Source organism: Channa argus, chromosome 17 (genome assembly GCF_033026475.1).
Source record: "Channa argus isolate prfri chromosome 17, Channa argus male v1.0, whole genome shotgun sequence".
Taxonomy (NCBI): Eukaryota; Metazoa; Chordata; class Actinopteri; order Anabantiformes; family Channidae; genus Channa; species Channa argus.
Window position 1 is genome coordinate 7,621,065 of NC_090213.1, and position 14,098 is coordinate 7,635,162.

At 43.4% G+C, this 14,098-nt stretch overlaps 1 protein-coding gene across 3 annotated transcripts in view; it reads left to right on the forward strand.

Moving 5' to 3' along the window:
• The first annotated feature begins 9,094 nt into the window (after nucleotides 1-9,094).
• The window catches only part of gphnb (gephyrin b), a 79,177-nt gene continuing 74,173 nt past the window's right edge, over nucleotides 9,095-14,098 (forward strand). For all 3 annotated transcript variants that reach the window (XM_067482289.1, XM_067482290.1, XM_067482291.1), the window contains exon 1: nucleotides 9,095-9,230. In XM_067482289.1, coding sequence (XP_067338390.1) covers nucleotides 9,167-9,230 — 64 coding nt within the window. In that variant the 5' untranslated portion in view covers nucleotides 9,095-9,166. The remainder of the gene's footprint in view (nucleotides 9,231-14,098) is intronic.

Here is a 14,098-nt window from a genome sequence, read left to right on the forward strand (position 1 = left end):
ACTAAGCTGCACACTGGGACCCTGCACATGCTTGGAGACCAACAGAGAAACACAGCAGAAGAAAAATGCACTGGGCTTCTTTCTGCAGTCACACACATCTTTCGGTGTCTGCGTCCATTTTTGTTTCCTCTCTCCCTCTCTGTACAGCCATCCTTTCTGTCCTCTCTGTGTTTGCAGTGAGGTTAGGTGGAGGTCCAGGATGGAGGGATAAGTGGAGAGGTCTGTAGAGTGAAGGAGAGGATGGGTACATATAGAGCAGGGAGGTAGGGAGGCTGAGAGAAGAGGCAGAGCGCCCCGGGGAGGCTGCGCTCCAGGGATTGTTAACATGCAGGTTGCATATTTCTGAATTGCAGAGCAGCCTTATCTCGCTGTGCTGGGTCACTGAAGCACTTCCTTTCTCACTGAGTGCGTGCCTGAGTGTACCCTGTTTGTGTATTCTAGTGCAAGTGTGCCACTGCCTGCAAGTCTGCATTTTACTGTGTGCATGTGTGCTCAGACCTGCATGTGAATATGCACGAATGTGTAGTCTTTGCAACAGTGCTGCAGAAAGTTGAGACTGTAATAGAAAGGGATTCTTTGCCTCCCTCTCTCTCTCTCTCTCTCTCTCTCTCTCTCTTTCTCTCTCTCTCTCTTTCTCGCACTGCAGCAAGAAACACTCATCAAACTGCAACACACATCTCAGAGAAACCCACAGATCCAGCTGCAGCAGCAGTAGAGCCTGGGCCTCCTGTTAACACAAAAATTTGACACAGCGACAGACAACAGCTTAACACTCTGCTCCCCAGCTGGCTCTTCTTTCAGGTGGGCCACAAAGGTCTGCCAGATAAAAGCTTGCACGGCAGAGTATTGGGTGTTCTGGCCACGGGGGTGGCTCTGTGTTGCTGCAGGCTGCCCTTTAATATCCGTTGTCCCTGCCTACATGCCTGCCTGGTGTGAGTTAAGGATTCTGGCCTATGTGTGTCCTTGGGAGGTCACGCTCTGCTTAGGGTTGCATTGCATGCTGGGCTTATACAACTTCAGCATGAGCCGCTCTTCTTAACATCTTTGTCACGATCATCTCTCTTTATCACAGTGTGGTAGCAAAACGATCGCCATTGGCCTTACTGTTGTTATCACCCAGTAGTACAGTGTCTCGCAAAGGTCAGAGTTTAGAATGCAGGTTTTTGTGTGAAAGCAGGAGTGTGTGTGTGTGAGAGAGAAAATGTTAAAGTACTTTTGTTTCAGTTTTGAACTTAGGTGGGTATTTTTGAATAACAAAAGATTCAGACTTCCAGTTTGCTTTTTGTCTCATGTCTCAATACTCTCAATACAGGAGGTTAAGCAATCTCAGATTAGATTTAGCCAAAACAATCCCTTTGTTGGGAACCAGTGATACAGACAGTACAACAGAACAGGAAGTAGAGATGCTCCAACATGCAGATTTTCTTCCCATCATTTATTTCTGTCAATGTGCACTCATGCGTGTTTGTCTGTGTTTTATTTGAATGTGTGTGGTGTTGTGTTTTAAGTGTATGCTGCAGAATAGCTGCATTAAATGAAAAGAATTGGTCCATTCCTGAGGTCTCTCGTTATGACTTATTGGACTTTGTAGATTTAGGTTCAAAAGTGCTGCTCATAGTAGACATACAAGCAAAGTTTCCCGTTGCCCTTGATGCAGCTTAAGGTCGAGAATAAAGCATATCTGTGCAAAACTGCTTGTGCATCTTGCTCCTCAAAGAGCAGTCTACAACGTGCAAAGCTCATTGCTTCTGCCTCTGAGCAATTGATCTCTTACCCCTGCAAACACATGACAGCAATACTTTTGCCACGTCAACACCAGTGTATTTTCTGAGAGGATTCCTTTTCAGCTGCTAATATAGCTTAATTTATATCCCCTGGCCCTGTGGCCCTACCCAAACAGGTCACACAGAGACGCGTTCAGGGTTTAGAAAGCAAGGGATAAGTAAGGCTCCTAATTATTCTTGCCTCTTCTTAAAACATGAACTTGAAATTATTAAATTTACATGTTTTCAAAACGAAATTTGAGTCAGTAACTGTATGTCTTTATATTCTAGGAAGCATTTATTCTTGCATGTTTGTGAAGCCTGACCTTTTCAAGGTTAAATGGTTCAAAAGATGACGTTTGCTAGCTGTTGTTAAATCTTTGATGCTCAATCTCCCAGCATTTCAACCAGATTAAAACGCATTTTAATACGGATGCACATAATAAATGCTCATATCTCATCTTAAGAAAATGTCACAGATAAAATGTTCAAAGGTGAAAACGTAATCTTTGACAAAGGCGTCGCCAAAAATTTAACGCAGTCATTGTCTGTGGACATAAAGGAGTTTATTTTTGCTTATAATTATCTGCAAAAAATTCATAGAGTGTATTTCAATCCATACCAAATAGATTGGTGAGTATACAATAAGTTTAGCTAATAAACATGTTAAGTGTCTGTTCTGCCCAATCATTATTACACTAAATATTTTCTTGCCATTCTTCCCACCTCTCGTGTTGTTCTCTCTCAGATTCCCTCTTTATCTTACTGTGAAGTATGTGTTTTTTATTAGTTGCGTGTCTTTCCTCCCTTGCTTCTTATCTCATTCTGCATGGCTGGTTCTAATTCCAGCCTGGTGTGGATGTGAGTCAGGGCTCCTCCGGTAAAATGGGAGACCATGCAGGGGGCACCAGAGGTGACAGTGAAGGGTCTGCACGCAAGCTGTATGGGAAGAGAGTGGAACTGGAGGCTGTTCTGGTGGTGTACTGAGAGAAGAGGATGAAAGGTGGGAGTGGGGGCGTACCTGGGCCAGGGGGATGGGGCTATCTGCATGGCTGCTCACTGAGTGATCATCTGAATGTGTGACTGGCTGACTGACAGCCTAATTGACAGAAAGTTCAATGCTATTTCCAGCAGGCATCGATGAGGCACTGAGGTCCACCAAAGGCCTGGATGAGTAATAAGTCATGTAGCACTGAGTGATGTGGACATCTTCCGATCCCTGCAGCAACTTCACGTGGGAGAGAAAGGGGGAGAAAGAGGAGAACACAAAGGAGGCCCACAATTGGAGAAGGGAGGAGAGAGAAGATGGATTAAGAGAGGAGATATGAGGTAAGGGAGATCCCAGGCTGCTGATTCTGCTCCCAGGCCCTGTCAGGATTTGCTTCCTTCTCTTTTTTTTTTCTCTCTCTCTCTCATGCTGTCTCTGACTGTTCTGACCACCCCTCCCCCCATCTCTGACTCTGCCATGGAGCTGACAGCCTGGCCCCAACAGCGCGCTAACCACATTACCTGAACTCACCACAGTCATTATGCTGCACTACACCCACTGGAGCTTGAAAGTCATTCCAACTTCTCTGCTGGTAGAGGTTAGTAGGTTTGAGGATGTGAGATTACATCCCAAAGGCTTAGGGGTGCCAGGCAAATCCTGGATTCTTTCTCGGGAACAACTTGGAAGGACTAGAGCTACAGGGATTCTTTTTCCCCTCTTGTTTTTTTAACATTCAGTTCCAGAGTTGTTTATCAGATTTGATGACAAGAGACACGGAGTTTGCACCTGAAAGCACAAATGCAACAACAGTGCACCATTATTCCTGTAGGAGATGGTTCTTCATGGAATAATCTTATACTTAACCTCCACATAGATTTTTACTTATTTTTGAAAAGCTGTACTTTCAACATTATAATGCTGCTTTTTATAGTAAAACCTACACCTACAGTGTGGAACAAAAACAAAGGTGGGTTTTCTTTTTAAAATAAGGATATTCAATTTTACACAACAAAAAATTTGGTAAGAAGCCACTCGTTCCCATTTTATGTAGATCAATTGCTCCTAATAATATATTATTTTCATGCTAAGGAATTACATTTTGTTCAGTGTTTTATTCTACAGAGTACAAAGGGTAAAAGCCGACACCCACCATCTCAACCAATATACGTTTTAAACGTGTTAGCAACATTTACCATCACGCATTTTCAGGGAAATGCTGATCACGGCATCGATGGATAGTTATTGAGCACAAAAACACACAAATAAAATAGCAGTTTTTCAGCTTTGGTTGTGGTTTAATTCCTCCATATACTGGCAGACAACAACATCACTGGCTGGGATCCAGAATGTAATACAGACAAATCTGTAAAGAGCTGATAAATTGGCAAAGCAATAACATGAGGTTTGAACCCCATTAGCAAGTACATGACTGAAGTTCGACCTCTTGTTGCACTCACATAGAATCCATATTAAACTAAATTAGGCTACTCAGGACATAATATTCTGCACTTTTAAATGAGGAGGAAATTTCAGATTTTAATTGGCTTTATTGAAAAATTACCTATATGTTTAAAAAATGTGTGTTTAAAACCACAATTGTCTGTTTATCAGCCATAAACCCAGATAAGCTGCAATATTTACCTGTTGGTTTTATAGTTGAGTTGGACATGTGCACATTTAATGCTTGCCAGCCTTTACCAACAGGTGTCAGAACACACAGTTTTCTGTGTATCTGCAGACCAGTCAGAAAAGAGTAAAGCAAAGAATGTTTACTGATACTTAATTCACAATTTGCTAGTAGCTACAGTTTTAATGCCCTTGTTTTAAAATGTAAAAGAGAAATTTTCATTCATTTCATTTCAGCTACTACAAATGAACTTTTATCATCACAAATACCAGCACAGAAGTTTGTATCCGTTTCACAGAAGCACCTACGGACGTTTGGGGGAGGTTATAAAGGTAAAGGGAGGACATACAAAGTGTTAGAGAACATTTCACAAACGGGATGCAATTGTCATGATTTAGTGTAACTGTCTTTTTACACACTCCTTGTCCATTTGTTTACGTCTGATGATGAAGTAACATTTCTACTTAATGTGCTTTAAATCTTTGTCTTAGTCTTGTTTTTCATTTTAAAGTATGGTAATCAAGTTTTGCACTCGACTGTAGCCACAGACAGTTTGGTCACTTACACAAACATTACATCAGACATGACACTGAGAACGGGCAGAGAGGCACAGCAGGATGGATGCATTAACTTTGCAAGACACTTGAACACTAAGATAGAACATTTACAGGTTAGATATTTTTCACATCCATAATTTAACACAGGTCCCTTCCTAAACTTCCAAAAGTCCACGCTGACTGATAATGACCAGCAGGAAACTGCGGCAGCCCATTAAGAACAGGAGATTTTTATTTATTTTGTTATTTATTTTTTGCTTCATGGGCAGAAAAATCTCTACGTTTAACTCTCCTGCATTAGGAGCCAATTACACGGCGGAAAAAAAAATAACCTGGGGTAGTTTGGTGTCCAAGGTTGTTTGTGCTGACGTTCTGCTTTTCAAATGCCAGTCTGTTAATTATGCAAATGGATCACAAGGCCCATGTATAAACACATACACTGGCCCTTTTTACATGCACACACTCCCATATATAAGTTATTACAGATATCCAACCCTTGTTTAAATATAATTTCAAAAAGCGAACTTTGAAATGACCCCTCTGGCTGCCGCGTGCCTGCCTCTCCTGCTTCCCATACAGACTCTCAGCTCTGTGCGTAGCGATGCTATGCGACACTAGCCAGCTTTAGAGAATGCGAGTCCACAGTGCATTAGTTCTGAGCAGAGAGAAATCAGTATCAGATGTAATGTGTTTGATTCCAAAGCCCTGGGGCAAAGTTCTGAGCTGCTGTAATGGTGGTGGGAGTCGGCGAAGATCCTACACTCATGAGAATGCTGCCTAACACACACACACACAGACACACACGCACTCACTCCTATTCATTTTGTTGTCTACTCTTATTCTTCCCTTCTTGTCTACTCTCTTTTCATCTCGATCCCTCTATTTTTCTCTCTCCTCGGATGACCAGAGATGTATTCCACCCCGCTTCCGACTCTTCCCAATGTCTTTGCCACGTTGTTGCCCGATTACTGTCTCTAAACAAGTGTCTTTGTCCCCAGCAGTCCTGAATTAAGTGTCTGCTGCTCATTCACAGAAAGATAATTGTTTGTCACTGACTTTTTCTCTTCAGTTGAGGCCAGATTCACTAAGGTATTCTCATCATGGGATAATGTCAAATAAGCCCCAGGGTAAGTCTTTATTTCTTGTTATGCTTTTTTTTTTTTTTTAATTCTAATTTTAATTAAAAAGCAACCTGCTGTCATGAGCAGAACACTTCTCCAAAACAACATTTGATTGGTTCCAGGAATAACAAGTCTAATTGTCTGCTTTCATGATTGCTGTCAACAAAATCTGTTCATTCATTCTGTCCATATTGCTAATCAAGGGGGCCTGGTGGCTCAGTGGTAGAGCATCGGGTTGGGATACAGAAAGCAGCAGGTTCAAATCCCACCCCACCAGGCGTGGCCTCTGCCCAGCCACCAAGGGCCACCTTGAATGGGAGGGGTACGGCAGGAAGGAAAAACTCATTCAAATCAATGTGAAACACATTCTGCTGCTGCGACCCCTGAAGGGAGAAGCAAGCCGTGACTCTGACTTTTGTTAATACTAACACACATCAACACATCACACATTTCTTAATCGTGTTTCTGATTAACAAATCAACTGCAATTTGATGCTCACTCAAATATTTTATCTATTTAAAATGATGAGGTACAATGTTGGAGCTGTTTAACTTTGTGGAACTCGGTAAAACTAGCAGCTGCGTGTTTTATCATGCATTTAACAACTTTAGCCTGGTGTTTTCTTAGTAGGAATGGGGGCAGGCTTGAGCTCATTGGAGCGGAAGTAGAGCTTTATGGCGCTTTGGCAACCCCGTCCTGCATGCTTTCTGGCAACCAGTGGAAGTTAACCTTTTTCCAAACCCTTCACACATCCAAGAACTTACGGGGAAAGTCATGAGGCGGAGCCAACAAAATAGCAACCGAAAATATCCTGTGTAATCTCTGTTATTGTGTAAGGTATGCTCTTTTTAATTTGTTTGTGCTGATGTAGAATATGGCTGCTATCTCACTTGGTTCTCGTAGTTCTGGGGGAGATTCCACCTTCTGTAAGTGGTCCCAGCAGGGCTTCAGCACCTCTAATGTTGCATAACATAAACACCCATAGCAAGCTGCTTTCCTCTGGTCGCCCCCCTCTTTTCTGCATCTGGAGCCTTGGGGGAAAACAAGGGACTTTCCTGGGCTCACCCCAAAGATGAGGAAGCATACGTTTACAGCTCCCTCCGTCTGCCGGGGCTCCCTTTATTATTATGATAGATGGCGAGGCAAAAAGGGGGAAAGCGATAGCCCTTGCCTCCTCCTCTCACCTATTCACGAACAGCAAGCTGCTTCGCTGACAGTGAGGTAATTACACAGTCATTACAACACGCTCTTGTGCACAAGCATACACACTCTCACTACATAATCACAGTCTTTTACATACCATTGGGGACCCCCCAATGTCTTCAGCCTGATGGCTTTCTCCCTCCATACATTTTTACTGTGTTCACCTCAGCTCTCCCTTTCTACGCCACCAAAGGGAATTCCGGCTTTCCTGGACAGCTTGCCAGCTCTGAACCATAGAGTGTCTGTGTGTGTGTGTGTGTGTGTGTGTGTGTGTGTGTGTGTGTGTGTGTGGGTGTGTATATATCTGAGTGTGAGCTTCTGTTTGCACCGTATAAAGCAGTGTTTACCTGGGCATGCACACATGTCGGATGTATGTGTGTTTACCCACAGAATGTGTACATCCAACATCTGTACATCCACTGGAAAGTGTGACCAGCCTCTTTATCCCGAATAAAAAGGTATTGTATCGTATTATAGTATTTTAGTTGTAGTATAATACAATACAATACCAAACATTTTAGAAAGTATATATGCACACGAATAAAATATATTAGACAGCATATCACACTGTAAAAACCAGCAGTCTGTACATGGAGTGTCAACATCAATAGGACACTAAACATCCATAGGAACAATCAGCAGCTAACAGAAAAATAAATAATTGCAAATCACTGTACACCGTAAAACAGAAGTCATGTCATTGATAACGTGTTTATTTTAAAATCAGTAGCCCTTAACACATGGATGGACACATGGCTGGACACCAGCGTCGTCTCTTTTTTATCAGACTTGACACAAAGTCCTATCAGCTTCTTTCCAAAATGTCAGACATTTATGAATCATTGTCCACCTTTCATGTTTTTACGATGTGAATTAGAACAGTGGTACACAAGTAGATGGGTTTAACTAGAAAGTGCAGGAAAAGATTCGATCCACTGATGCAAAACCAAACTCCGGTGAAGACTTCAGATAAGCCTTGAAGGTCTAGTTGATGTCCATGGCAGAAACACACCTCTTGTGGCTAATGTAACACAATGGAAGATGGAATAGGCTCCTAAATATAGTGTGCAAATTGTTTCCCTTTTGGTTAGTTCATTGGACACAGACATAGCAACACTATTGCAGTGAGTTACTACTGTGCTCATATACATGTGTTAATGAATTATGTATATTGATGGATTCCCAGCAGGAGCTGGAGGATGAGCATTGTTTTTTCCATGAGAATAAACTAGAGGAATTATTCACCATGAAAGTGTGTAGTCGAGCTATAAATAGCAGCTGAGTCCAGGCATGTAGTTGCATTTCTACAGGTGAGACTGATTTTTCAGCCGCCATCACTTCTTAGGTTCTTATAAAAGCTGCACGACAAATTGGTGGTTGGATGAAGCGATTTTTATGTGACTTTTAATACTAATACTGTTGTTATAGTTTTTTTTCTGTCATGTTAAGGGTCAACTTTTAAGCCTTCTAGGGCAGCAGGTTTTTATAGTTGCACCATCAAAACATGGCATCAAATGCATCAAGGCATGAAATAAAACCGAGTGGCGTCTGCAGACGTACTGTTAGTCTGTCTCCCCCTAAAAACCTTCACAGGAAATCAATAGTGGTCTCCATAAGAATTAATCTGGGATCCACGCTACTACTGTGGCAGGCGGCCAGCTAAGTGATGCGTGCGGTTTAAACGGCCCCCGCATCCTGCCCGCTTATCTGTAGGAGTCCCGATGGTCGCTCGACGTTCTACTCATCTCGCCTGGCTGTGTGTTTTTTTTTTTTTTTTTTTTTTTTGCTACATGCCAGCTCTCCTCCATCTCCCCCCCCCCCCCCCCCTCCCTCTCCTCACTAAGTTCGATGCGATCGGCTCTGGGCCCTGCCGTGAGTTCTCGGTGCGGGCGACAGCGCTGCTGAACATGGCGTCAGACGGGATGATTTTAACGAACCACGACCACCAAATCCGGGTCGGAGTCTTGACAGGTAAAAGCACTAATGCTCATCGGCTCTTTGAACATTTCGCTCATATTTTAGTGAATTTATTTCGCCCGAATCTTTATCTACACGTCGGCTGGGTTTTACTCGGCGGCGGCTCTCGGTGTCTTTTGCAGCCTCATGAAGGCGACGCTGATTTACAGCCTTGCTGCTTTTTTCCGACCTGTCTTACCGGTGTGAGTGGATGTACGTGTCACATTACATCCAGCGTTTAAGAGGCGCGAGCAGTGAATGAGGTCTCTGCGCCGGTTTTTGTGTGTGTTCATGTGGATTTCTTGTCGACTCGTTTTTCTCTGCTGGAGAGAAGAAGGCTCAGTTTATGTCTATTGAATAATTCATGTCTCTGTGTGCTTGTCAGAGCTGAAAATTACAGCTGACCGTGTATTGAGTCGCTGCTAAAAATGCCCAGGCTATAGATTAGAGCATTACTGACACTCAGCTGACCACAGCAATTTTTGAAGTGTTGCTCACGACAGTTGCTGAAGGTGGATGTGGATGTGGTGCTGTTGGTGGTGATGATGAGCACATCCTTGGCCTGTGATGAGTGGTGGATGATGTGAGAGGAATTTTGTGAAAAAGCGTGCACGCTTCGGATGTGGCTTGTTTTCTGAATGACGGTGCCGGTTGTCGAGTTTACATGACACACATAAGCGGGTCCGGCTCGGTTTGGTGGGGCCGGACACGCTAAGTCCACCCGACATTTCCCCCCTAAATGCAGCGCGATGACGGCGCGTCTCTCACTCACCATCCGTGGGAACGTTTTGCGCTTGGATGCAATGTTCGGCTAAGAAGCGGCGGATGGTGTTAAGATCTTGGTCGCCGCTGGCCTTCTTTTTTTTTTTAATTCTCTGTGTGTGTGTGTGTAGCCTATTGCTCGTGTGTTATTTCTCTGATCATTAACTGTCATACCACGCGAACACTGCCGTTGATGCCATGGTCGGAAAGAATTGAAGAGTCAGGCAGATTGGGTTTTTTATATGGAAGGAGGAAGGCAGGTAGGCGATGGTGGTGGTGTGGATGCATGATACAGGCTGTCCAGAGGAATACCCCCCTCCATCCTTTCCTCTCTCACTCTCTTTCTCTGTGTCCACCCTGTGTGAGGCTGGGTCGATCACGAAAGCTGTATGGATCTTTCATGAAAGCCGTGATCTCACACAGACGCTCCGTACGGAAATCCGCTACGGAGGAGGTGGTAAGCTATGTGTAGCGATGGAGGAATGACTGTGTAGACCCTCTCTTGAAATCTGCCAGGGAAACCCCTACCAACAGTAACGACATCACCACAACCACCCGACGACTCCATCTTCTTGGCTTCTCCTCCTCTTTCCTCCTCCTCTCCTCCGGCTGGAGACAGAGGGAGAGCGCTGTCCGTGGTGCTGGAATCCAGCGTCAGTCACAAATCAGTGCGGTACTGACCCTATGATGGTAAATACTGCATAGCTACACCCAGGGATGTAGGGGAGGATAAACTCATCTGAAGTCACATTGCTTTCCATCTCCATCACTGTTTTTGGGCTGACATACCTGTATAATGTGGAGTAAAAGGAAAATAGTCCCATGCCAGTGAGGATTTGGTGTTTTGAAAGAAATAAAAATTCTTACCTATTGCTTTTTGTTTATGTAGGTGGTAGTTTGCCTTATGTTAATCATCAACTGGAGGTCAGAGTATACCCAACGCTACATCACTGCCCACGCCACAACAGAGGGGCATTAATTTCTCTGTGTAATCAGTCACTTAAATCTCCAACTGTATCCCCAGCATAGTGACAGATTGCCAGTTTGAGCTTGCTGTGCAGTGTTGACAGTTCCCGCATACATATGCCTGTGTTGAGGCATGCAGAGACACAACTGACAGGCTTATTTGTCTTTTTGATGTATTTGTGTGTGTGTGTGTGTGTGTGTGTGTGTGTGTGTATGAAGCAGGACCACTTGCACCATCACGGAAACAAAGCATCAAAGATCCAAAGAGAAATGAGGGAGGAAACGGCGCAAAGTGGCATTAAGCTGCCATGTTTTACCCGACCCTTAGCCTTTCACAAATCTAATCACTACAGGATTGCTCATGGCTATAGACTGCTGTGTGATTCCCTCATTGGGGGAAATATGTGTGAGATGATGTATTGTGATAGGAAAAATTCCCCTGCTGTTCTGCTGCGAGGATGTAAAGCTTCAAATATTCAGGTTGACTGGATCCTTCTTATAACGCAGAAACTTGTCGTCACACTTCAGTCTTATATATCGACAGCTCTCATGCTATTAGTCTGCTGTGGGATCGGGGCCTGTGTGAGCAGAATGCTAAGGGAGTCCGAGGCAGTGCTCAATCTCCCTCGCTGCCAGGGTCAAAGGTCATCCGTCCATTCCTTCATTCGGTCACCAGGGAGCGATGAGACCTTGGCTCACCCTCCTCCATCACTTAGCCCCACATCTCTCTAGACAGGTGACAGAGCCCAGGGGACACCTCTGTTTAGACCCTGGACACAGTGCAGCAGGGATGTGAGATTGTCTGTGGATGTGTGGGTGTGTGTATTTTGTGTAACAGTTGAATAAAAGGTGGGGTTTATGTGTGGGAAAAGAGAGGTAGGACACTTTAAACCGGATAATTGGGGTGAACATGCTGTCACTTGTCAAAGATGTCACACTAAAATGTGAGCTTTGTTAGGAGTGGATGAAAGCTTTTCATGCTGTGCTCAGCTTATTGAGTTGTGTGTGTGTGTGTGTGTGTTTTCCTGTCTACCTCTGTGGATGCGTGGTTCTGAATTTTGATGCATTGGTGCTTGGTGCCCATTTTTAAGCTGTCGGCCTTCGTTCCTGGTTAGCAGGGGTTTTAATTGTGCCATGTCTCTCTCCCGGGTTCTGTCTCAGGATGTGGAAGCTCATGCACCTGTATACGGTGATACAGTCGTGAATGAAGAGATAGTGAATTGTGACCTTTAGTTTATGATACGCAAAAGACAGAAGCAAACAAAAAAATAAATTATGTTTCAGACTTTTTTTTCCCGAGATGCCAGTCCAATGTAGTGTGACAGATATTCCTTTGCACAAATAATCACATTTTGTCACTTAGTAACTGTCACATTTGGATATAAATTTTAAAATAGATTTTTCTAGGAAACTCTTTGACCGCAAGGTGCCTGACTATCCCACACAGTATAGTTATAGTATTTGTTCATAGATACAGGTTGCTGAAATATATATTCATAAATGTTTTTGTGTGTGTGCCTTTTGCATGGGGGGTATGTGGTTACGTATGCATGTGACTCTGCTTTTTATCCTTGTGCACTAATGCTCCGCTCTGTCCAAAAAACACAGCTTGGCAAATCCCCCTAGCCCCAAATATAGCTACCGTATGCATAGTTCTCAGGATCATACACACACACTCTGAGAGAGAGAGAGAGAAAGAGAGAGAGAGAGAGACAGAGAGAGAGAGAGAGAGAGAGAGCGAGAGAGAGAGAGAGGTAGGCAGGGAAAGATGGAGAACATCCTCCAAAAGACATTTATGGCTTTTAATCTGTGTAAAGCCAGTGTGTATGTGCAGGACCGTACCATCTTTTTTACAGAGCAGCACTACATCCATGGACCATGGATGTGTGGCTTGATTCACAGCCCATAGAAAGCCCCATCTGTCTGCTGAGAGTGTGTGTGTGTGGGTTAACTCCAGTTTTCCTCAAAGAGACGTGGACATACACTCGGCACCACGCTTCCAATGAGGAGCTTGAGCAGGAAAGCTTCACTCGACAGACAGCAAAAATTTTCCTCTCTCTATTTCTCTCTCTCTCGCTTCCTTTTCTTCTGCTCTTTTTTTATCTCCCTAGGTTGTCACAACTGAGAGAGGCTCCGGGATGTGTAGGCGGCTCTCCAAACTTACATGTCTATCAGAAAGACATGAATTGATGGCAGACATGCTTCCCAAAACAACCACATTTAGATCTCTTTCAACCCCTCTGTTAAGTAGAACTAATTCCGTGACTCCCTATAGAATAGGCAGAAGCTTTAATTTTGGCGGGATGACGGTCCATTTCATAATGAGCAGTGGTCTGCATATTTCTGGTCTGTTACAGTCCTAGAAAGCAACAGTAAAAAAGGTTGTGGGAGGTCAGATGCATAGTTTGCACGATATGAACATACTTAAACATATTAAAAGAATAGATGTTAAACCCTAACTTAGAACTGTGCAGCGTTCAACTACATGTAAATCTGTTGAAAGTAGGTTATCAGACAAAATCCTTTTTGAAAAAGTTGTATAACAGTGGGGGAAATCCCACAACATTTTTATGATCAGTTTTACCCCTATCTGGAATAACCCTGATTTTCTAAATTAACACAACAACACTTGTCTTCCCCTCCTGAATTTGAAAAAGTCATGGCACATCTTAGGCACATCTTTTAAAAATATACCAGGGCTTTATGTCCCATCTTGGTCCAGAAGTACAGAATTAAGGCTGAACACTTTATAAGATATGTTCAAGGAAAATCTTAGGTTTCAAATTAGTTCCATAGTTTGTCAAAATCACTTCTGCCAAGTACACACATTTTTTAATTGTTATTAGATACACGGATTGATATCCAAATCTAAAACAATCGCTAAGGTAAAAGAGAACTTCACCATCACTCCCAACGACAGCTTCTGCTCTCCAATCTGTACAATCATCTTCTCAGTGAACATGCGTCTCATACATTACTCCATCCAAAACACCCAGCTTCTCTTCTGAATTAAAAAAAAAGGCACCTGACACCAGACACCTACCATTCTACCTCGCACATACTGTATCTGCCAGTATTTTTATCTCTCCTCCTGGGCTCCCATATCCTCCTCCTCTTGGAGACAGCAGCTAACCTTTTCTTTTTTCTGTTTTTCT